The sequence below is a fragment of the Cibotium barometz genome, chromosome 29, assembly GCF_041138505.1.
Source record: "Cibotium barometz isolate CiBa-2024 chromosome 29, ASM4113850v1, whole genome shotgun sequence".
In the NCBI taxonomy this organism is placed as follows: Eukaryota; Viridiplantae; Streptophyta; class Polypodiopsida; order Cyatheales; family Cibotiaceae; genus Cibotium; species Cibotium barometz.
The window spans coordinates 21,019,117-21,044,223 of NC_141074.1; the positions used below are offsets into that span (position 1 = coordinate 21,019,117).

The 25,107-nt window shown below is 39.7% G+C and overlaps 1 protein-coding gene across 1 annotated transcript in view; it reads left to right on the forward strand.

The window, feature by feature from the left end:
- The first annotated feature begins 24,394 nt into the window (after positions 1-24,394).
- The window catches only part of LOC147621956 (UDP-glycosyltransferase 85A2-like), a 1,826-nt gene continuing 1,113 nt past the window's right edge, over positions 24,395-25,107 (forward strand). Inside the window, exons 1-2 of the mRNA XM_086822973.1 lie at positions 24,395-25,007; positions 25,106-25,107. The exon at positions 25,106-25,107 is cut by the window's right edge and continues 1,113 nt beyond it. Coding sequence (XP_086679099.1) covers positions 24,497-25,007; positions 25,106-25,107 — 513 coding nt within the window. The 5' untranslated portion in view covers positions 24,395-24,496. The remainder of the gene's footprint in view (positions 25,008-25,105) is intronic.

Genomic DNA, 25,107 nt, shown 5'->3' on the forward strand with positions numbered 1-25,107 from the left:
ATTGGTCATGATTCTGCCACTATGGGGTTCGTGTGCATAGCAACCAAAGGATGCACACCTTTCATGTCAGTATAGGACCATGCAAACAAATCACAAAACTCTTTGAGGAGATAGACTAAATCTTTTTCCTATGTAGGGCATAGGTCCTTTGCAATGTACACTAGCTTAGGGTGCTCTCCAAGTTCAGCTAGGTCCACCTCCTTAGTACCTACTCTACTATAGGTCTTTCAAAGATCTCCATTGGGTTGTCACCAAAAACAAATTTGCCTTGTCAATTTGAATTAACCGCGATGTTATAACTTCAAAAATGATCAGGAACTATCCTAGTGTTTCCCTCTTCTTCTTCTTTTATTAAATATTTCATCTTAGCCTTGGCTTCTTGGTCCTTCATTGCCAACTCTTTGTTTTATTTTTGCCTAGTCAAATGATTGAGATTAGTTGGTTCTTCAATTTGGTGGACTGGGAAGGGATTTCAGTCTTATTAGAAAAGATAGACATTTATACAGATATTGTTCCCCCCTCCCTATTGGGTTCACAAGTTTGTTTAAACATTTCGTGGCTCTCAATGGCTCTTATGTAATAGAGCCATTCATGGTTATTTTCGACCATTGGGGGTTCCTCTACTAAAATCTTGATAGATTTTAGTAGATTTAGTCTTCTTCTTCCTAGAGTTTTTGGATGGTCATCTGTCATCTCAAGTCTGTGTGAGTTTTCAAGTTGTCCAGCAATAGATGCTTAGAGCTCAACTAAGGTCTCTTGTGCTTTTTTTAAAGGAGGCTTCGAGATCTTGATCTTTTAGACTCAATTCTTGCTATAGCCTAATAGTCGTCTTTGAATCTACAATAGCATCCACCATCATGATGGGAGCTATTTCTATCCCAGCTTCATTACAAAAGGGAGAACTTCCTACTTTAGGTACCGTATCAACTGTTGCTAGGATATGTAGACAATTGTTATCGTCCCCTTGTTTGGGAAAACATGTGGCATCAAATTCTAGCTCAATAGATGATAGATCATCTATATGGACTTTTTCAAAAAGGAAAAAACTCCTAGCTTGATCCTCAACAATTTGTTCTATAGTGATAGAGTTTGCATTAACAAGATCTTTTGTTATAGGATGGTGATTCCAATTTCTAAGGTTGACTTTCACAAATGACCTCTTTTTTGTGTAAATAGATGTGGTCACTTACCCATGGGCCTTCCCAATATCACATCATATGTAATGGGTTTTTTAAGTCCATAATAGCAAAGATGTGAGCAGAGGTAGGTCCACAACATGAGGTCAGCTTGTTGATCCTAATTACACCCATGTGCATGGTAAGATTTCCATAAGCTAGTTTGATTTTGAAGATAGTGGAAGATAAATTTGGTGATCCCCATTTTCCCCATTGTTTGTTTGTGGCTATGTTGATGCTATCTCCCCCATTTATGATCACTGTAGATGTTTCATCTTGCAGCTTCAATGGCAAGGTGGCATTAAGCTCCTCACTCTCAAAGTACTTTCCAAACTTGTTTACAGGAATGTTCTTATAGATGATACTAGGATTATCAGCAGGATTACTCTCTTCAAACTCCGTGTCTTACCCATCTATAGGGTTTTGGCCAAATTTCTTATCCATCCACTATTGTATATCTTGCCAAAGTCCCAAGTCTCTTAATAGGAATTCTCCCAATGTGAGTGTGATAGGAGCAAACATTACCGCACTCACTCCTATCGTATCTTTTTGTCTCCTTGTTGCTTGTCCGAAGACAGGCACTCTCATTGATGTGATTGCTCCTTCCAAGCCTAAATAATAGGGAAGAGTATTCAAAGAGTTTGGTCTGGAATTGCTCAACTGCCTGGATAGCAAAGAAGAATAAAGATTTTCTTGCTCTTCAAGGTAGTCATTTAGATCATATTTGTTTGATTTTTTGGATCCTTGTCCTTCCCTTTCATGGCTTCTTTCCTTGTTGTCTCGGTTTCCATATTTCCACTAATTCCAACGCCCATGGGCTTGGTCACAAATTCTTCTTTTTACTTCAATTTTCTGTGGGAGATAAGACACTCCCTTCTTTGGAACCTTCTAGGATAGGGTCAAGGGCTATCTTAGGCATAAATTTATAAGGGTCTAGCATAATTTGGCTAAGGGGTCCTTCTAATTGGTATTGAGTCTCTTTTACCAAGTTGTGTACAACTATGTACCTAGTCCTTTCCTCAATGTGTCTGGGACATTGTGCCAGTTTCTTTGGAAGGTCCTGTAGTATATTCCATTGAGGTCTTCCAGCTAAAACTCTTTGAGCCATGTCAAAAATTTCATCTCTCTAGGTGCATCTTCTAAGGAAGAAGAAGTCCTTGTTATATCCCCATGGTCACTCTCAATGATCACATTGCCTTCTTTCTAAGCTTCAGAAATTCATTCTACCGAGGGTTTAAACTTCTTACATTGTTTCCTTTCTCGCCTTTGGAATTCTTTGTAGAAGCATGTAAGATTTTGTCACTCTCTTTGTCCTCTGAGCCATGAAGAGTTGTGGCCTTAGCCTAGGCTCATGTGAGGATGAGTGCATCAGTGATCACCAAAGAGATTTTTTCTCATAGGGCACTCATCATGTTCAATTGGGTTATGGTCCCTCGATCACTTCCTGGGGGAGATATGTTGGGGCAATCCTAAATGATGTGAGTTATGCCGCAACCTAGACACCATCATGATAGCGGCACTAAGATGCTCTTGGCCACCTTGATAAAGAATCAGTAGGGGCACTCCTTTTCAAGGTGTGTCCTCCACGTGTATATCAGGCTAAGGGTTTTTTGCCAAGGTTTGTAGAGTTCATTTCTCAAGCCTTATAACCCATGGGCTACCCATGACCATGCGTGCCAAAGGTTAACATTCTGTAAATGGTGGGGGCCAAGGTATTGTTAGGCATCCTTACAAACTCTACATCAAAGTCTATGCTCTACATTAGGTAGAAGTTGTATCTTGATGGTCCTTCTGTGGGATTTGGTTCTGGTATATAAGTGTCAAATGACATCCTCAATGAGTGGTCCTGCCTCAATGTGTCTCATGGGTTTCATGCTAAGAGCTATAGGCTGAGGTCCTAGAATAGGGGCAGGTGTCTCAAGCAACTTAAGAATTCCTCTAGGAAGGGGGTTAGTCCAAGTAGGGGGCATAGGATCTCTACTACCCATAGTGTGTGGCATAGGGAGTGCTAAAGGTTGGGTGGTAGGCATAAAGGGCTAGAAACGCCATACCACGATTTACCAGATTGTACTTACAGTTACGGGTATCATCATTAGTGTATCTCCTGCACCATAAGCCTATGTGTCCTCTTTGGAATGGACACTCATTATCAATGTGATTGCTGCCAACACAATGTGCCCTCTCTCCTTGGGTATGCTTCGAAATCTCTAGGGAGTAATTTCCAATTGTCCTCCATTTTCTTTAGCATAATACAAGCCATGTCCTTGTCGACACTCATTTTATCTGACCTTTTTGTACTAAAGGTTATGCTATGGGGAGCTTCGGATGTTGTACTAGATTTCCCAGACTCTTTCATGCCATACATGTTATCATCAAAGTCGAGAGCATGGATGTAACACTCGTTTTAAAGGTTGTTCACCTTTGCAAATAAAGGTAATTGTGCAAGTTGTGATCTTTTAAGCCTTCAAGAAACAATAATATCAATCCTTGTTTGACTTGGTTTCTCATCAATTGAGTAGTGGGAATGATAATATCCAATGCATCAAATGTATTCCCATACTGACTCATTCTCTTGTTGCTTGATATTGCTCAATTGGTATACATGACTTCATTTAGGTCTAGTGTTTGAAAAGTCTACCCTAAAAGCATTCTTTAATGCAAGCTAAGATCTGAGTAGGCTCGTCACTCACTACTATGATGAGTAGGCTTGTCACTAACCCCTACACATTTGTTTAAAGACCATTCAAAATTATTCATGAGGTTCTCTAGGAAAACAACATGTGTCATCCCCGTCCTTAACCCTCTTCCCAACCATAGCTTTGGTAAAGGCTAGCATCTTTGGAGATATCCTCATTGGCCAAAGAGGAGTCATTAATGGTCCTTGTGGAGTTAGATGTGTTAGTACTACTGGAGGTATGAATGATATACCAAGTGGTGGTCTTGGTTAAGGCATGACAACCATTCTTGGTAAAGGGACATCCATGCTACTTCTTGGCATAAATGGTGGTATTAGAGGTCTCTCTTGAGTCCATCCTGAGGGTGAGTGTCCAACAATACTTGTAAAGTTTGGTCCTTATGAATGGTATCTTGATGTGATGGAGCCTTAGCTAAGTTTCTCAAGAATTCCAGAGGCTCGTTATCTAGATAATACATTTGATATAGTCCCACACTATATGCGATGGTCATATGCTGTGGTAATGTGGTGTGAATAGTTTAAATTTCGAAGTACGAATAGCACATTGGGGCAACCTCATGTCAAGGGTGAGAAATTTTATGGAGAAATGATATGTTGTATGGATGTATTTGCATTGGAGTCAATTTTGTGAATTCATGTATGAAACCTCTTGTGTGCAGGTGGTCTTAAGCTCGGTGGATTAGCAAAACCCCTCGAACAAACTTATCTGAAAGTGTACATGGGAGTTGGCTTGCTGGTGAAGGATACAAGGAAAAGGTTAGCTTGTATGATGCGTGCATTTCAAATATGGCAAACGCTTTACTACAAAGTGTAAAGCAATATGCATATCAGATGGGGAAGCACAAAGGTGAGGGACCAAGCTTGAGTAAGTTGCTGGACAGGGTGGCAGCAAGGTCAAGACTGACATCACCACAAGTGGCTCCCATGGTCCATGAAACAGTAGCTGTATGAGGAATCAAGGCCTCTACATGGAGATAAGGAGACTATTCAACGGAAGAGGGTGAGGACAACGGAAGTAGACCAATGCTCACATCGTCCAGGTTATGTCATGCAGAGTAGACATCGTCAAAACCAGGGAACAGCAAGAAGAGTAAGTTTTGGAGATAGATCTAGAACAAACAGTGCAGCAAGTCATGCTTCAAGGGGAGGACCAAAAAGTCCAATGACTGGAGGAGACAAAGATGTCGAACATGAAGAGCCTAAACAACATTATGGCACAATGAGCGGAGGACAAATGCATGTAAAGGAAGAGGCCGTTGTGGGGACGCACAATGTGGGCCATTGGACAAACCCCATTGAACTCAAAAGTCAAATGTTTGGGAGGTATTGATGGAAGACTTAAGTGCAACTCATACATACAGGGAAGCTCTATTGGAGTTGTTGCCCCTAGCTTCTACTCAGAGCAACGACATCCTGGTCCGAGAGGGCCAAAGGCTCAAATGATGTGGTTTTGTCCTTCAGATGTTTCACACACATGGCATGTAGATCCAAACATAATATACAAGCCATCATACCCAGATATGTGGAAAGTGGATGTTGGGACCAACATAACCAGCCAAGAGGTAGAGAAATGTTACTCATGAAGAACCTTTTGTGTCAGGGGTGGGAGAAACGTCCACACAAGCAGCGGGCAACAAAGAAAGTGACAAGAGGCCACTTGATGCTACATAGAATGCAAAGAGAAAAACTATCTTATCTCCAAAAAGCTCGCCAAATAAAGCTCGCAAAAAATCAAACCCCTCTAACATCACATGTTCATTGTTTAGGCACAGTCACACTTTTATCCACATTGGAAATAATCCCTTGGAAGGGAAGTTCTATGTGATGCCTGTAGGAACCATGCATGAAGAAATACTCCTTGGAAGAGGTTGGATGTGACATAACCGGTGCCTCATTGATTGGGACGCACAGACAATGACATTACAGCTGGCATCCTGCCAAGTTATTGTCCTCATGAGTGACGGGAGGACAAAGAACCCATAACCATTGTTCCCCCATGCCATGAAATTCCCCCTTCACCACCCATCATTATTCCATCACCACACCTCCACAAATCCATTCCACTAAAAAAGAGATCACTCATCATTCCAACCCCATCAATGCCTCTCACAACCTCCCTGCCCTCACGCTCGGGAGCAACCCATTCCCACATCGCCGTCTCACAAGTTGCCGACCCACCAACCCGACTAACATTTCTAACAAAACCAATAGAACTCCACTGGGTATGCCATCTCCCCATTGGGTAACTAAGAAGCTACTCACAACACAAGGCTATTATGAGGGCAAATCCAAATTGTGGATTCCCCGATGATCCAACCCTCCCCCTCATCCACGGGCATCCAAAGCTCCTCATCCCCCACATTGGCAACAAATTTGCCAACCATAAGCCTACAGGACAAACACAGGCCTAAATGCTCCATGGAACCCCAATCCTCAATCAAACCCTCAACTATTCCCCCAAAACCAACCCCCTTGGTGGATCCCCAAACCTCTCCTACTACGAGCCCAACACTTCTACAAGGGCAATCCTCATATTTGGATCCCCACATCTCCCCAACCCCAACTTCCACCTCGTGTCGCTCCAGTAGTCCCATTGGTCTCATTTGATCTTGCCTCTTCTCTCTCTCTCTCTCTCTCTCTCTCTCTCTCTCTCTCTCTCTCTCTCTCTCTTGTAGTGTATGTTAGCTTGTGTTTTACTTGCTTGCATGCTTGCTTTGCCAGTGTATGTAAGTAGGGATGGTAATGCTCTCATTTATTTCCTTCTCTACTCTCTCTTTTGCTATCTACCAAGTTTCTTTGCATGCTTCTTGCATGAGGTGAAGGTTGAGCTCTCCATAGCTCCCTCCTTCTTGCTCACTACCTAGACATTGAGTCCCTTCTTGGGTGACACAAGAAGAGGAGGAGTGAGCCCCTAGCAGCTTCACATCAAGGAGTTAACCCTCTTAGGGTTGGCTAAGTGTAACTCTCCAGACTCGACCTTTGCATGTATCTCTCTTCTCTTCTCTTTCCTTCTTGTGTGCAAGTTAGCAAAGATGTTAAGGATAACAGGGTCAAGCGGACATGTTTTTGACAGGGGTCAGTAGGAGGCATCCGTTTTAGACTACATTCATAACTTGATAAGCTGTGAGTCAGCTGGGAGGAGTTCAGGTCAACTGCTTGTCAGAAGAGGAGTTCAGGTCAACTGCCAGAAGAGGAGTTCAGGTCAACTGCCAGAAGAGGAGTTCAAGTCAACTGCTTGTCAACTGCTTGTCAGAAGTCAGAAGAGTTCAGGTCAACTGCTTATTAGAAGAGGTCAGCTGAGGCATTTAGGCTGAAGATCAAAGGTGTTGGGAGGTAGATCTAGCCTCGTAGGAAAGTTAGAAGTAACAGTAGAGCTAGATTAAAGGGTGTGGAGGTGTTCGTTTGTGTCCGCAGGAGGTCAGAGAATTGGTTCCTAGTTGATTGATGTCTTTTGACCTAGGATCCTAGTGTCCCCTACTAGTTCTGATCCCTATACATTTTCTTCTTGTGTGCCTACTGGTGGTGTAGTAGAGGCCATCACCCAGTCACCACACATGCCTTGGTTCCCCCACTGAGGACCAAAAAGCTCTTACTTAAGGATCTGATTTGCAGGTTGGAAACTGCTTGTAGATCAACTGAGGACTTATGGATAATTTTGTTTATGGTGTTTTCAGGTGAGAGAGGGGAAGATGTCACTCAGTTCTTGAGGAGGGTTGAGTTGACATCATTGAGAAACAATAGGGTTGATTTGATGAGTATAAAGCTGAGATGATAGGATTGCTTCTGGAGGGAGCATCCAGGGAGGGAATGGTATGAATATGTGTTGACAGAGGAGCAGAGGGGTAATTAGGAGTACTTGAGAGCTGCATTAAGAAGAAAGTACATGAAAATTGAAAGTCCAGAAGACCTTTGGAAGGAACTCAATAGGCTGTACCAAGGGGAGGAAGAAGAGATTGTTTCTTTTGTGAATAAATTTTAAGGGGTTTGGAGAAGGATTGTGAGAGTACTAGGGGAAAATCATATACCTCCAGATTTCTTGAAAAAGGAAAGATTTATAAGACTGTTACACAAGGTTATTAAGGATAAAGTTGAACTGAAAGACCTCAATACCTATGCTGAGGTAGTCAAGCTTGCATTAAAACAATGGAAGAAGAAGGTGCGGAGGCAAGAGCTAGTTTGGAAGGAAAGGGAGGTAGGCTTGTCAGCCAGATATGACCATGGTACCTATGGACACATGGTTGAGCCTTTGCCTTGCTGATGTTCAGAGATTGTCATGCTAAGATTCCTAGGGTTGCAGAGGTTGGGAGCAGAGGTGAGGAAGGTTTACATTAGGAAATTCAAAGACTGATTGAGCAGATTGGGAATCTGAATCTTGCTATGCAAGTCATTCAGAATCAGGTTCGAAGACCACAAGGAGAGATCACCAAGGAATATGATGGAGAACTTTTAGTGCTATAATTGTGGGGAGAGGTGGAATATAGCTCCATAATGTACTTCATCCAAGGAGAGATCCAGGAGGTGTATACCCGATTATTCAAAGGCCTGAAGGGAACAACGGAGTCAGCAAAAAGGGAAGTGAATAATGGAAACTAGGGGCTGATACAAGGGCAGATACCACCTCAAGGCCCTTAGGGGAATGTACACATGCTTGAGACCATTGAAGAAGAGGAGAAAGATGAAGTTGACATGTTGGCTAATAAAAGAACCATGTTACAGAGGTCGAAGTCTGAGGGAGCTGGTAAGGAAACAAGGGCTAAGAAGAAAAGGGAGAAAGGGAAGAAAACCATGGAGAAGCCAGAATCGAGTAAGCAAGGGAGAGCTAGATCCAGAAGGAGGAAAATTATTATGGAAGACTTTCATCTTGGTTAGGAGGAATCCCCTTATAGTCTTCTGTCAGATGTGAAGAATTGTGAAGAATAAGAAGGCAGATATTACATATGGCCATATTTTGTAGCTAAACTCTAGCATAAGAAGACAGTGGCATAAGCTTGCTAGTGTTAGACAGGTCAAGGTTAAAACACCCCAAGATAATGTGGTTCAATTGAGTAGAGTGTCTAACATTCTACCTATTGTTGATGTCTAGATAAAGGGCAGGAAAGTAAGCAAGGTGTATATAGATGGTGGAGCCCAAGTGTATGTTATGAAAGAGGAAGCATCTCATGAGTGATTGGGTTTGGAAGTGATAGGTAAGTCCATATTCAGTGTTAAGATGGCTAACAATTCAAAAGTTAAATGCTTGGGTGTGATTGAGGGTATGGAGATGAATGTACTTGGTCAAAAGGTAGAATTTATGTACATGTCATGCTAGAAGGGGTTGGGGCATATCCCATTATCTTGGGAAGACCCTGGCTTATTGTGATGATGAGGTCTAGGAAAGACAAGTGCAAAGGATGTATTGATTTTTTTGTTGACATGCCCAAAGGAAAAAGGGTAAGATTAAATCTCAAAACATGTAAGATTATGGAGATTGGGGAGAAATTGGAGACAGAGAGAGGAGCTAATTCAACTTTTATTGATATTATGATGATTACTCTAATGGTTCCTCTAATGGAACTAATGGGGAATCAAAAATGGATCAGAGTTTGTTAGAGTTGGAAGAAGATATTTCTGGTGTGCATGTGATGAACCATACAACAGAGTTGGTTGGAGGCACCCCAAACAATGAGCAAGAGTGAGCGACGAGCCAGAGGAAGACTGAGCAAGTGGGAAGGCTGGAGGCCATTATGACAATGCTATACAATGACAAAACAAATTCTCCTCTCTCTCTCTCTCTCTCTCTCTCTCTCTCTCTCACACACACACACACACACACACACACACACACACACACACAAGATTCAAGCTGTGCCCTTGCGTGTACTTAAGTATGTTTATTACCTCTTCGAAAACTCATACACACAATAGATAATTATGATGCGCTATGTTATTGGTCTAACTGCAACACAATGACAAAACAAATTCTCCTTTCTCTCTCTCTCTCTCTCTCTCTCTCTCTCTCTCTCTCTCTCTCACACACACACACACACACACACACACACACACCCCATGTGCACACACATAAGATCCAAATCGTGCCATTGCGCATACTTAAGTATGTCTATTGTTACTTTGAACACTCATACACACAATAGATAATTATGATCCACTATGACAATGGTCTTTATGATATACAATGATGAAACAAATGCTCCTCTCTCTCTCTCTCTCTCTCTCTCTCTCTCTCTCTCTCTCTCTCTCTCTCACACACACACACACACACACACACACACACACACACACACACATAAACACACACCCCATGTGCACACAAGATCCAAGCTGTAATACACACAATAGATAATTACAATGCGCTATCTACGGGAACAAGCTTCCCCCCAATTCATGCTGTTTTCAAGTCGTGCAGTCAAATCTGCAAATGTCGTCGTGAATTGACAGCATTAAGATCTCAGAGGATTTGGCTTAACTCAGCTCCAATCATCTGCTGTGATCCTTTTTTTTAGATATGGTTCTCAAGCCTCCATAGCCAAAAGCTCCACCCATACAAATAGCCTCACCGTCGTCATGTCTAATAAGATCTCAGAGGATTTGGCTTAACTCAACTCCAATCGTCTGTTGTGATCATTTTTTTCAGATAGGGTTCTCAAGCCTCCATAGCCAAAAGCTCCAAGTCTTTTAAACAAGAGTGGTTTACCACTAATCCATCCATTTTTGGCTAATTATGGTTTGTTTTACATGCTAAGATCTATTTTTTAGGACCTCATGAGGTAGCATCATTTCCAAAGGTTCATCTTTTTAGCATTAATGCTCACCCTTCTTCATTATGCTTCACACTTCCTTGGCTTTATGCAAGTTTTTAGTGAATTCATGCTTATAAACTTGTTGTAATCATCACTAAACATCAGATTGGAGTTTTAAAAGGGTAGACACTACCTTTGAATCTTGAATTGGATCAAGAGGTAATACCCCCTTCACATCATCATGAGCAATGCACAAGAAATAGCTAAGTTCAATGGGGAGCAGTTCCATACATGGTAAACAAAGACCATGTATTTGCTCATGAGGAAGAATCTGTGGGGGGCTAATTGAGGGAAGAGATGAATGTCCAATGGAGAATGGGGAGAATGAGTGGAAGAACAAAAATGAGAAAGCATTAGGGCTCATTCCACTTAGCTTAAATGATGAAATCATTCACCACATTGTAGGAATACAATAAGCTAAAGATGCATGGGATGAACTTAACAAATTATTTGGCACTCAAGCAAAAAATTCAAAGATAAATCTGCTAATACAATTCTATAAACTTGCATGGCTGCTCATGTTTACGATCCTTTTCTCTGCGAGAGTTGCTAACCGTTACCACATGTGAATTCAAAGTTGAGGAAAGATTTTCCCAAATAGAATTCTGGAAGATGTTGAACAAAGTGGTGCAAAATTGTGATTTTGACAAGCCTGAGTTTCGAGGATTTATGGTAGATGATGCAAGAGCATGTTATCCGTTTTGTGTATTTTGGAGGGAGACCTTGTCCAAAATAGAGAACGCTCATGTGTGTTTCATTGGGAGCAAAGCATGGTGGCCCACACAAAACGCTATATCAGTCACCTTTCCATATGAAGAGCACAAGATGTTATGTAGAAAATGGAGAAATGCTTGTTTAGAAGTGGCAACTGCCAACTGTAAATATGCCTTGCAATAGTGGTGAAGGAAGGGACATGCTGTGAGAGGGAATTGGCATCACTTGAAACATGGATTACTTGGTGGGAGGTCCAAGGCACATTGGAGTTCATGGTTTCTAACTCAAGAACAAGATGGCCCATTCCTGCCAAACAAAAAATCTTGCAGAGATCAAACACTGGAGCATGAGGGCTACTGTTGGAAATAGAAAACAATTGTCATTGTACGAAGCAACTGTAGTGGATCTTACTATGGCTGTGCTTCAGAGTGCCCATAGTAACACTCACTTGGTGGGAGGGTACACAAGAAGTGGACCTGGATTGCAAGAGATCAAGGATTGATTTCTCATAAGACAAGCAAGGTCATCCTCTACAAAGAGGTTGATTGACTTGACACATGTTATAATGGATAAAGCTGGTATTCAAGGTGAGAAGGCTATGCAAGAGCAGAGGTCAGTGCGGCATAAACGACCTACTTTGTCAACACTGGGAGCAGTGCTTGACAATGATAGCCATAGGCTGGAGTATGTGACATGCACAGTGAACAAAAGATAGAGCACAAGTGTGAATGTGCCAAAAAGCCCAGTAACCATTATCAAGGAGAGAGAAATTAGCAAGGACATTGTGGGCTATTCGTAAAGTGGATGCCAAGTCCAAGGTCACTTGTTTTGGCCTGCTCGAAGAAACAAAACAACGATGTGGTGCATTAATTAATCATTCAGGAACGACTCTTGAAATAGGTGTACCAACACCATGCTTCTGGGGACGTCGTATCTACCCTGAATCCACAATTGCACCTGGTGGAGTGTGTGAGGAGTTTGTATGGTTTTGTGCTTCTACAAGCACTGTAAGATTCCTCCTCAGCCTGAATATCAAATAAGCCTCTACTTCAATCCCTTGTAATCATTCTATGATTCTGAATACAAGAAAATATCATTTTTCCTTGTTTTGCCTAGTGAGATAAAAAAATTCTAGAGAGTGGTAAATTAAAATTGGGATATTTTTGGATAAATAAATTCTTCAAATATCAAAAAAGTATTTCCCTGAAATAGAAAATCAAAATAGATTTTCCAAGGTGCAATTGGAATTAATTAAAATTGATTCAGAAGACCTTAGCCTAAGGGTCCAGATTTTCGAAATTTTTTTGATTATGGTCTAATTAAGGTTCCTATGGACCAATAAGATTAATCCAAGTGTTTTGACAAGATAAATCCAAAAAATAAAACAAATACCCAAAAATGAGTAAATGCCCACATAAGATGAAGAGTTGACCAAGTACTAGGTTGATATTTTTGTCTCTCCTCTCTCCTAAATCAAACCAAATCAAAAAGGGAGCCAAACTGGTCCAAAACTTGTCCAAATTCAGCCAAACTGAAGCTGGAAAATTCTAGAATTCAGTTGGACTCAGTTAGTGGCCTCCCTCTCCTATAAATAAACCCTCATTCCTTTGTATTATTGTATGTAAACTAAACTATGCCGGTATTACTCTAAACTAAGCTTAATTTCTATTATCCCTCTAAAAACCTCTACAAAATTGAAGAGATTTGGAGCTTCTCTCTCTCTTCAATCTTCCTTGGTGACTCCTACAACATACCAAACCAATTGATTGGTTGGGGGCCTCTACACACACAGTGACTAAAGAATCAAGCATTTTGGGAGGTAAAGAGTGGATTATGGTCTTTTTTCTATAATTTCTAAATGTTTCTTTCTTCTCAACCCCTCTCAAGCTTGAGAAGCTTTAATTTGAAAGGCTTTTGAACATTATTGAAATGTTTTAATGTATTGTAATAAAGAAAGACATAAATTTCCATTTATGCTTAATTTTAATGGTTTTCAAGCATTTCTCTCTCTCCCCCCAAAGAAAGGTCATTCCTATGACCTATTCTCAATCCAAATGAAGCTTCTCATAAAGCATTTCTCTAATCCAAAAGTAATTTTTATGCTTGTTTAATTGGAGGCCAAAATAATGGCTTTTTAATGCTTTTATGATATTTACTTCATAGAGAACTTATGAATCAATCCATAATTGGATAATGATCCAATTAGTGGTCATTCTAATCATACTAATCATATTAAACTTCATTCTATCAATTAAATTGAGAATTATCAATAATAGCAGCAGCGGAGCTATGGCAAAATATCTGTAAATAAAACACATAAAACATTTTCATTCATAATATGAAAAGAGGACTTCCTACCATATTCTAGGAATTATCATCCTACATTAATTGAATGATTCTCATTGTAATCATGAAGAAATTTATTTTTATAATTATGCATAATTAGTAAATTAGGAAAAAGAGAAATTTTTGGTAATTTATTTTTATGTTAAAAGAGTAATCCCCAAGACATTGGAAATCCATGTATTCCAATGATTTATAGAATAAAATTGGAATGCTAAAATAATGTATAATTTATGAAAGATTTTAGTTAAATATATCTTTTTGTATAGATAAACTTTTATAATGAAAGAGGAATTCCCACCATATTGAAATTCAAATATTTAAATAAGGAAAGTATAATTCCTAGTGCAAAGGAATTAATGAAGATTTTTATTTAATTTTTAAGAGAAAATATAGTTAAATTTATCTTTTTGTATAGATAAATTTTTATGATGAAAGAGGAATTCCCACGATATTGAAATTCAAATATTTAAATAAGGAAAGTATAATTCCTAGTGCAAAGGAATTAATGAATATTTTTATTTAATTTTTAAGAGAAAATATAGTTAAATTTATCTTTTTTGTATAGATAAATTTTTATGATGAAAGAGGAATTCCCACCATATTGGAATCCAATTAATTAAATGAAGAAAGTGTAATTCCTAGTGCAAAGTAATTAATGGAGATTTTTATTTAAATTTTAAGAGAAAAATTTAATTAAATTTATCTTTTCGCATAGATAAGTTTAAATGATAAAAGAGGAATTCCTACTATATTGGAATTCAAATGTTTAGATGAGAAAAGTGAAATTTTTAGCTTAAAGGAATTAATGGTTATTTTTATGTAATTTTTAAGAAGAATTTTAATAGATTTAATTTAGGGAAAAGAGGAATTCCCATGACAATTGGATTGCACTCATTGAAATGAGAAAAAGAAGGATTTCAAGTTTATTAAAAAAAAAAGGTATTGATATTTTAGTTAAAAGATGAATTTCCATGATAATTGAGAAAAGATGGATTTGAATTAAATTCTAATGTCAAAAGATGAATTTCCATCATAATTCTACCTAATGAATTAAGGTTGAGAATTTATGTGGGAAAAAGAAAATCTTGGATAATTGAATTGGAAAAATCACTAAATGGATATTTACCCAAAAACTAGATGTTTAGTTGAAAGTAATCTTGGTAGAACTAAACTGAATGAATTTAGTTAAACTATGTGAGGTCGGACAATAAACCTAATTATCCTTCTCTCGAGCTAAATTAGACAAAAACTTCGTGAGACCAGTTACTAAATCCAAAGAATAGACTACCGGAACTAATCTAGTTTTTCCCTGACCAATCTCACCAAGAATCTAGTTGGAATAAAATGACGGGTAGATTACCCTCATGAGAGATCAAGGATCCTCATTATTGAAACTGGGAATTATTAGAAAAGGAGTCTTTGGAACCAATCTCAAACTGGAATCTCACTTGCATTGGAAACTTTGTTTTTCATTCAAAGGACTGTCTTACGCCAGAATGCTAGAGGAAGCATTTGGTTTATGTTTTTCTAAAGGAGGTCTGTTGGAACAGCTAGCGGGGAGTCGTCAAGGGACGTCGCTCATGGCAAAGCTATCGAGGTCTTGACCAGCCTCGGTACGGCGGTTAAAATGGTACGCTTCCGGTACGATGGATGAGGGCCGACGAAGCGCTCCCTGAGTGAAGTGCTAGGACACCTAAGGAGGATCCTAGAGGGTTCTAACCAAACGATGCACGGGCTCGCGGGGGTTGCTAGGACACCCAGGCGTACGTCGAGGAAGATATCTGATGGACAAAAAGGAAAGGTTTTTGGGAACAAAAATTTGATACTAGATCTCGTTGGTTGGCCAGCTGGTCTTCAACGGCTCGAAGAGTTCAGATGATGCATTTTTGTAATACAATGGACTTGGAATTTTGGAAAATGATGATAAAAAATATTATGATTTTATTCAAGGATTGTCTTAAAGCCAGTCGAATCTGTTATAAATGGCAATTTCATATTGGGTGTGTATGTGGTGTGCCTATTTGATTTTTGTATGAATCATTGGCTAGGGGGCCTGGGAACTCTTTTCCTCGGTACCCGGGCAAAAACCCAATCAAATCTTTATAAAGGAATCCCACCAATTTAGTGGTCAGGTGACCCATGGACCGGATGGGGTTAGGCTAGATCAGAGGATTCCTGAGAAACAACTAGATACGATGAGTTACGTTAATCAGTTTAAATCCTATGAAGACCTTGTTCTATGGGAAGGGATCATCGACTGTGCCTCGGAAATGAGGAAAAAAGTCGTGATTCCATGGACCAAGTGCAAGTCTCTTCTTGATCTGACCATGTGACTTCAGACTTGGTCAGACCAGTTTAATTTAGTCATGACTTGACTCGTTAGAGTAATCTCCTAGTTAAAAGATTTTTCACCTTCCTAGTGGAATCGCCCGTGCCTTCCGGGCGAGGGGAGTCTTCCTCTCGTCTCGGACATCCGCGGGCGAGGCCCCCGAGTGTGCAGGTACCCCGCCCCACGCGGGAGGCCGACGCCGCTTCCGCCAAAGGGGCAGGAGCCCCGGAGTGGGTGGGAGGGGACCTCACAAGCACACATGGCTGGAACAAATCTCTCATTGGTTGAGGTGGCTGGTCTTGAAAGGGCCGGCTTCTTGTTGGAAACAGATAAAGCCACTACCAGAATGAGAACAAGGGTGACAACGAGCATAGGATTGACACCAAAGGTCCTAAGATCATTTCGACCTAAGTATCGAGGTGCAAAGGTGGTGCGTTGATGTTCAAAGACTACTAAAGAATTTCAAGAGAATGTGCAAAAGGGACAGTCACTTGTTACTGCCATTGCAAGAGAAGATATTGTGGTATGTAATGAGCTTCATATGTTTCATGTGAGCACTAAGGGTCCTCGTGCAACTGGGGTGCATTATGTGGTGACACTCTCACAGAGTTTCCAGCATGCTCATGTCCTGATTTTCAGAAGAGGGAAGCAAAACATGACGCTTACCTCCCCTACAGACACATGTATTATGTGTACTTGCAGGTTTTGAATCTAGATGCATCTGTCCCCACCATGAACTCATACACCAAGCAGCCTTGACAAAGGTAGAGTTATTCTAGGCACTTTCTGGTCGTTGTCGTTACCATGAAAACCTCAGTGTGTTGTGAGATATTGTCCCTTGATTGCAAGCTCTAACCAGATTAGGAGATGCCATATAACCCTATGCCTTTGGAATTTTCTTCTGCCTAGGCATGGCGCATGGGGGGTGCCTGCAAGCTTGGTTGGTATTGTTTGCTATCTAGGGTTGTGGCTTTATCATTACGGAAAGCAAAATGGGTGCTTCTTTTTGTAGGCAAAAATATAATTATGGAATTTTGGTAAACATGCTATGACATAATACCTCCTGTGTTCTTTCCTTGGTGGATTCTTTCCTGGAAAGTGCCTTTTTATTTGCTTAGGATGCATAGACAATCTAACAATGTTCATGTGTGAGAAGATTGGGATGAAAAAGATCGCAAAGATAAAATCTGCTTTAAAGAGTTAAAAATAATGAAAGCTTTCTTTTCGAATTTGGTTCAAACTTCACTTGTCCAGCACTTTTACATGTGGGAATTTCCCTTTTAATGCTTCTTTGACTATGTAATAATACAGAAGAGTGAAGAACAATAATGCGATGACATGCACAGTTTTCCTTTTGCACTCGAGCAGGGCTTGGCTCGTTCACAGTTGCTTGTGAAATGGGAATCCTCAAGTTGGTTGGTGCTCAGGCTATAAAGCCCAATGTTCCAAAGGATGAGCATATGTAGATGCTTGCAAAAGATTTGACCAATGAAGAGAAACATCAATATGGAGAACTTCTTGTTGACAAGTATCCCAAGCTATTTGATAAGGACTATACTCAGATAAGAGGTACATCTAGTTTTGTATGAGATCAAACTGAAGGAAGGAGCTAAGCCAATAGCTTAAAAATTAAGGAGATTAGGGACAATACAGAGGCAGATTTTGGAGACAGAGGTCACAAAGTTGCTACATGCTGGTTTTATTTATCCAGCTGGTGATGCAGAGTGGGTGTCTCCTATTGCTATTGCTCTTAAGAAGGGTAATAAGTGGACAATCTGTGTGGTCTACAAACCACTAAATGTTGCAACAAAGAGACATCATTACCCTCTTCCCTTTCAAGATGAGATTTTGGATCAAGTGGCAAGGGAAAAAAAGGTATTTAGTTTGTGACGGTTTTAGTGGATATTATCATATTAGAATAGCTCCTGGGGATCAAAAGAATTCCAGTTTTATTACTCCATGGGGGGTGTTTTGCTACATAGTGATGCCTTTTGGATTGCTTAATGCGTATGCCAGTTTTCAGAGTTGGGTGGATAAGATCCTTACCCCATACCTAGGAACTTTTGTTAGAATATTCATGGATGATCTCTGTGGATGATCTCTGTGTATATAGTGATAGACTGATACATGTAGAGAGACTTGACATTGTCTTTAAACATCTTGGCGAAGATTGTGTTCATCTTATCCCAACAAAAAGTGCAAGATAGCAAGGGCTAGGGTAGTGCTCTTAGGACATGAGGTGAGTGAGAATAGCATAGCCCCAGACCCTTGAAAGGTAGAGTGTTTACTGCAATTGGAAAGCCCAAGGACAACCAAAGAGTTAATGAGCTTTGTTCAAAATCTCAGATATCTATCTAGATCTTTTTGTATGCTGGTTGGGTATGTTTACCCTTTGCAAAAGGCTAGTTCAGCAGGATTCATTTAAGTGGAGTCAGGTAGAAGAGGATGCTTTTGAGAGTCTCAAAGATAAGCTGTCTACCTTGCCAACAATGATGTCCCTAGATTGGAGCCAACCCTTCTATCTGAGTCTCTGTGTTGGGAAACATTCACAGTGGAGAAGTATTGATGCAGAAAGGAACAAAGCAGTCATATATGAGACCTATTTTTTATTTCAGCAGGGCAATAGGTGAGATCGAAAAAGCTTGGCATGAGGTGGAGCTATTAGTTTGGACACTTGTATATGCCAAAAAAAAGATTGAAGCCTTATCTGATTTATAGACCTTTTATTGTTCTTACGTCCCTATCATCTTCTACCTCATGTAATGAAGTATCTTGGTGATAACCCCAAGGTACAGAAGTGGATCATGACATTGCAAGAGTTTAACATGAGCTTTATATATTTAAAGAGGATAGTCTGAGGGCCCATATAGTATACATGATAACCTATGAAGAGGTATAGAAGAAGCCCAAACCCATTAAGGATATTGAGAAGTAGGTGGTTCCTGATCACAGGTTGCATGAAGAACTACAGGATAAGATGGAACTTTGTTCTTTGAGATGGGGATTTTAAAAGAAGTCTTGGTAAAGGGGGTGCTGGGTTGTTTTTTTAAGAAAACAAGGTCAAGAGATATGGTCTGGAAGCCAAGAAATACATGTTAAAAGCAACAATGAGGTTGAGTATTGCAGCCTCAGTTTGGGTCTTGAGAAGAGTGTAGACAGAGAAAGGTGAAAATACTGGTTATAAAGGGTGATTCTTTGCTTGTTATAAGGCAGGTACAAGGTACTCGGAAAATTAATAAAGATGAGATGAAAACTTGGTTCTTTAGAGTGAGAAAGCTCCTTAATGTTTTCTAGGCCTTCCAGATATGGCATGTATCCAGGGAGGACAACATGAGAGCACATGAATTAACAGAGTAGGTTTTCTCCAAGGACTTACATGTTGTGATAGTCCAAAGACCATTGTATTAGGGTAGAGAATCCCTTTAGAGCAGGTCCTTTTAACAGGTTTTTCAAGAAGAGGATTGGATGCTTTAAAAAGGAGGCCAATTGTCAGAAGAGCTATGAGGTATGTATTGATGGTGACATAATGTATCATAAAGGAATATTTTTTGAAAGCTTGTCATGAAAAAGGATGTGGAGGCTACTATGGATTGAAAGTACAAAAATATAAAGGTATTAACATCAAAGTTTATGTGACCAAGTATGAACAAAGACATCCAACATTGGTGCAGGAGTTGTCATGAATATCAAGCTTTTTAGAGAAGATGCTAGTTCCTAAACCCATGCATCACATTATGAGCTATGGGGCCTTTGAGAAATGGGGTATAGATGTTATAGGGCCTCTTCCAGAAACTAGAAGTAGAAAAAAAAATATCATGACTGTAATTGATTACTTGACAAGGTGGCAAGAAGCTAGAGCAACCAGTAGTGCCACAGCACATCAGGTTTGCAAATTTGTCTATGAAATAATTTGTTGTAGATTTGGTGTTCCTTTGGAATTGGTTAGTGACCAAGGAAGGGAGTTTAGAGGTGATATAGTTAAAAATCTGACCATGAAGTTGGGTATTAAACATAGGTTCACCACGAAGTTGGGTATTAAACACAGGTTCACCACACCATACCATCCTCAGGTTGGTCGAAAGCTTTAATGGGGTTTTGCAGAAACTATTGTTCAAACTAGTAGAAGACCACCCCAATGATTCGTACATGTACTTGGATATAGAGATGTATGGTCTTTAAAAGTGTCAGAGAAGAATGTAATAGGGTTTACCCCATATCATTTGGTGTATGGAGAGGAATGTACTTTGCCAGTGAATGTGATGCTTCCTTCACTTGATTTTTTGTTGCAACGCAACATGACCCAGGAGGAACAAGAAAGAGAGAGATTGACCACTTTATATTCTTTACTCTTGGACAGAGAGGAATCCATCAAATGGTATGAAAATATTAGTCAAAGAGGATTTAGGCATTTAATGATAAGTTGGGAAATAGGGATCTGAAGAAGGGAATGTTGGTTCTCAGGTACGATTATGCTCTTGATACTAGCTTTTAGACCAAATTCAAAGATAGATGGGAAGGACCTTTTGTGGTACATGAAGTTTTTCCTAATGGAACTTATCAGTTGCAAGACTTTGGAGGCATGTTAGAAGAGTTAATGGCCTAAGGTTGAGGCTATCTTATATTAGATTCATGTGAAGAAGGAAACACATAGTGAAACACTTTCAAGTGTTTCACTGAAGGGTTGGGGAAATATGTGAGAGGAGCCTAGAGCTGAAAACAAACATATGTACATAAGATGGATGGCATGGATCCTAGGTGGCAGAGACAGCATGGACTAGAGTGGATAAGCGCAAGTGGAAAAAAATATGAAAATAGAATGTGTATGGGCGATTGTGGGAAGCCGACGACACAACAATCGAGAAGGCAGTGAGGCAGACGAGCCTATGAAGGGAAGTTAAGAAGATTTTAATATAATAGTAGATGGAGAGAGTAGAGAGAGATAGGAGAAGAGAAGCAAGAGAGTGAAGAGTGAGAGAAGTGAGTGACTATAGTGAAGAGACTACTTGCAGATTGAAGGTCTTACATTATTCAATGGTTGCAGAGTGAAGTTTAGTACAATGGAGGTTAATTTGGATAAATTAGAGCAAATATTATGCCATGGACTAGAGAATCAATTGGAGGAGGTTTCCCTTTGATTTATATGTGGCGAATCTGTTAGAGACATGATTTAATCAAATTCTTACTCAATTGTTACTGTTGTTAGTCAGCTGAGTGTTGAATTGTGTATGTTTAAGGAAGGCCTATAGTTTGTGGTTGCAGGTTCATTGTAGCTTGAATAGTTTCTCAGGTCTATTAGTGAAAGATCCCCAAGTTTTTAGCATGTTCTTCTGATATGTTTGAACCCATTGTCTCAAGGGTGTTGAGATAAGTTCTGTTTTTGATTTCATGAAAAGAGTAGAGAGTTCCAAGCTTGAATCTGTGTTGTGATTGATGAGAATTTGTGATATGAAGCTCAAAACTTAAGAGAGGGATGTGGACAAATCAAGAAGTAGTGCACCGAAAAATTGCTTGGCAAGAAATGTATAATGAAAATCTCTCAATGTAATTAAAAAAAAGAATGATTTTCCTTCCTTCATTAGTGTATAGGATTATGGTTTTGGCTTTCCCTCTAGTAAGCTATGTGCTCACCTGATTTAGAGTAATTTGTCAGCATCACTATTGGAATATGGTATATTTTCATATTATGAGAGCACTAATTGTCTTTTTCTAAGGTGAGTATGGCTGCACATATCTTGTCATGGGGAGGCGGAATCTCTTAATTTGGGAAGCCAGCAATCATGATTATTGCTTGGGTCGACATGTGGTTCATCTAAAATGTAGAGGGTGGTTCTAAATGCTACCTTGTTTCATTTCTTTGGTGACAAAAATCCTTCTTGTTAGGTGACACACACTATGTCCAAAATGTGAGAATAAGTTATTTCAATTCAATGCTCAACAAACTATTACATTGTTTTTATTTTCACACACTAAAGGGAATACATTTCCATCCCCATGAATTTCTTCTAATTTCTCTTTGGTTGCATGTAAATTTCTTTTGTGTGTGTTGAAAATTTCTTTTGTGTGTGTTGAAAATTTTTGATGCTTTGGGAATACTTAAGATTTCTTCATCATTTCATCATTTTTAAGCTTTGGAAATACGCAAGATTTCTTCATCATGAAATACATTCATTAATGCCACTACGTAAGTGGGGCTTTGCTAGAAGACTTTCCAAGAGCTTATGCTATCACACGAGCTTCATAACTCAAACACACAAGGGTATGGTAGTTACTGTCTTTCCTTCATCTCATGAAGTCTCTCATTGAGGGATCATGGTGGCAAAGAAAGGCTCCCCCATTTAGAACTTCTAGCAAATTGCATTCCTCCTTATGTTAGAGAGCTACGAGAAAGAAGCTTTATACACGATGTCAAAGATGTTGAGGCCCAAACTTGATAGGTGGAGGTAATGGGTATGGTCAGCATGAGGTGGAGGTTATGGTATAAAGCTTAGGAAGCATATATTGTGATACACTAGTAGAAGGTTGTGAAATGGGGTCCCTACTCCAATTTTTTAATAATTTTAAAGAGGCTTCTTCAAAAGTGGGCCCTCTCTCATCATTTAAAGGGTAAGGTTAAATGAAACAAGGGCCAATATATGGACACCATGGAAAAAAGTACTCTGAGTGGCTTTTCAATTCTTATTCTTTATCAAATTGAAGATCCAAGAGTATATGAAAACCCAAGAGTATATGTTGTTTCTCCTCTCTATCCAAAAGAATGTGGTAATTTTGATTATTTAGTCAAAGGTCTCTATATGAAAGGATCCATTTATGGACATTTCAACCTCCAATTCATGACATCAAAAAACCATGTTAATTACATGTTTCTAACCAATTAGAAGAATTTTGTGCTCATTAACTCAACTTTTGGTGTTGAAAAAGTCTTTCAGAAGGACTAGGTATTGTTTTGAAAATGGGGATACCCTAATTGGACCCTTTCTCTAAAGTTAAGCATGGAGGTGTGTGTCCTGTTATTTTGTGCTCGTTAACTCAAGTTTTGGTGTTGAAAAAGTCTTTTAGAAGGATTGGGTATTGTTTTGAAAATGGGGATGCCCTATGATTCATCCCCTTTCTCTAAAGTTCAAAGCATGGAGGTGTGTGTCCTATCATCGGTCCCTTTCTTTATAAAGTTATTAGCTCTAGAAATGGGTGGGGTGGTGGTGGGCAGTATTTTGAAATTGGGGTGCCCAATAATTTATGGAAAAAGGTGGGTTTGCTTCATGATTCATCCTAAAGATGGTCCAATTTAGAATAGTTATGATTAGATGAATATGCCAAATAAATAAATGGTTGGCTAATTTAGCATTTCCTCTTTAGAATAGTTATGATTAGATGAATATGCCAAATAAATAAATGGTTGGCTAATTTAGCATTTCCTCTTCAGCCCATGGTGAAAAGGATTCATATCAGTATTTATTTTATAAGGTTGCTAATCCCTTCTAGTGTGATTTTAGGCTACCAAAGAAAAGGGTTAACAATGTAACCTTGTTAAAAGCCCTTTCTTATTCAAATCATGACATACATATATAAATATATGTGTGTATGTATATCATGATTTTAGTCATTTATTAAAAGTACATATGCTTGAAAATTATTGGTAACCTATGGTTTGTTCTTATTCAAAACTACAAAAAAGAATTGTATTTATGTAAAAAACTATAAAATATCATTGAAAGGTAGTGTTACATTAGCCCATATATTGAAGGACAAATTAACAAGTTTACCCTTGTTCAAGAAGTTTAAATTCGGAATACACCTCCCCACCAAATAATTATTGGGTCCCATTTGTAAAAATAAACCCAAATTAATATGCGAGGTTCACTTGAAAAAAGTTTTCGGAACCTTTGTTCAAACTTGTTTTATTTAATCAATTGGTCCTTTGATCAGGTCTACCCAAACCAGTACTAGAAAAAAAATGGCATTCTAGTGTTTAAAAAATGGCATTCTAGTGTTTTTATACCGACAAGAATTAATAAAAGCTTCCTGAGATTTTAAGTAGCCTTTATTTTTAACAACGAATTTTCATATACTTTAGTTATAAAGTCTACCTATTGTGGAGTTTCGAAAACAAAAACTTCCTGAGATTTTAAGTAGCCCTTATTTAAAACAATGAATTTTCATATACCTTAGTTATAGAATGGGACTCCGGAAGTTTCGAAAACAGATTTAAGAGTTGTCCTTTCCAGTGTCATTTAGCTGGAAGCTGCGTGTTGCAATATTTCTCTGAGACGGCGACGCGACAGCCGCGACACGCGGTGACCGTACACGTGTCTACAGTCGTTCCACACAGAGGGTGACCTTACACGTCATTCCAAAGAGGGGTTCTCTGCTGTCATTCCACAGAGGGGTGCACAGTCATTCCAGAGAGGGGTTCACTGCTGTTACCGCACAGAGCATCCCCATTATGCCTGCGGAGCAAGCTCATGCTTCCCACCAGCGAGGGCACTTCGTTGTCGTGCCATGGCCGGGGCAAGGCCACATAAATCCTCTCATGCATCTGTCCAAGAAGCTCGCCACGCATGGCTTTGCTATAACCTTTGTCAACAACGAATACACTCACGACCGTGTCATGCGCTCTATCCTCCGGCAACAGCAATTAGAGGAGGCGCCGGGGGCGGGAGCGGGGAAGCTGGATATTAAGTTCGTTAGCCTGCCGGACGGCGTCGCCCCTCAGCACACTCGCACGAGCGACGTGCCTGAGCTGTCCAGGGGGGTTCTCCGCAGCAGCGCCGCCTTTGAGCAGCTCTTGCAGCGCCTCGAACCGCCGGTCACGTGCATCATCTCCGACACGTTCGTCCTGCACACTCAAGACGCCGCCAACAAGTTGGGCATCCCGAGGGTGTCTTTCTGGACGCAGTCTGCTGCGAGCTATGCGGCACACCTAGCCGCTTCCAGAGGCTTTCGCCTTCCTTCTGGTAAACTGTATAGTGCCCCCATGCCGTTGCAATAATTGCTCATTACGCACAGTATGACAATTTAACTAAGATTTAGCATGACAATTTTGATGATATAGGT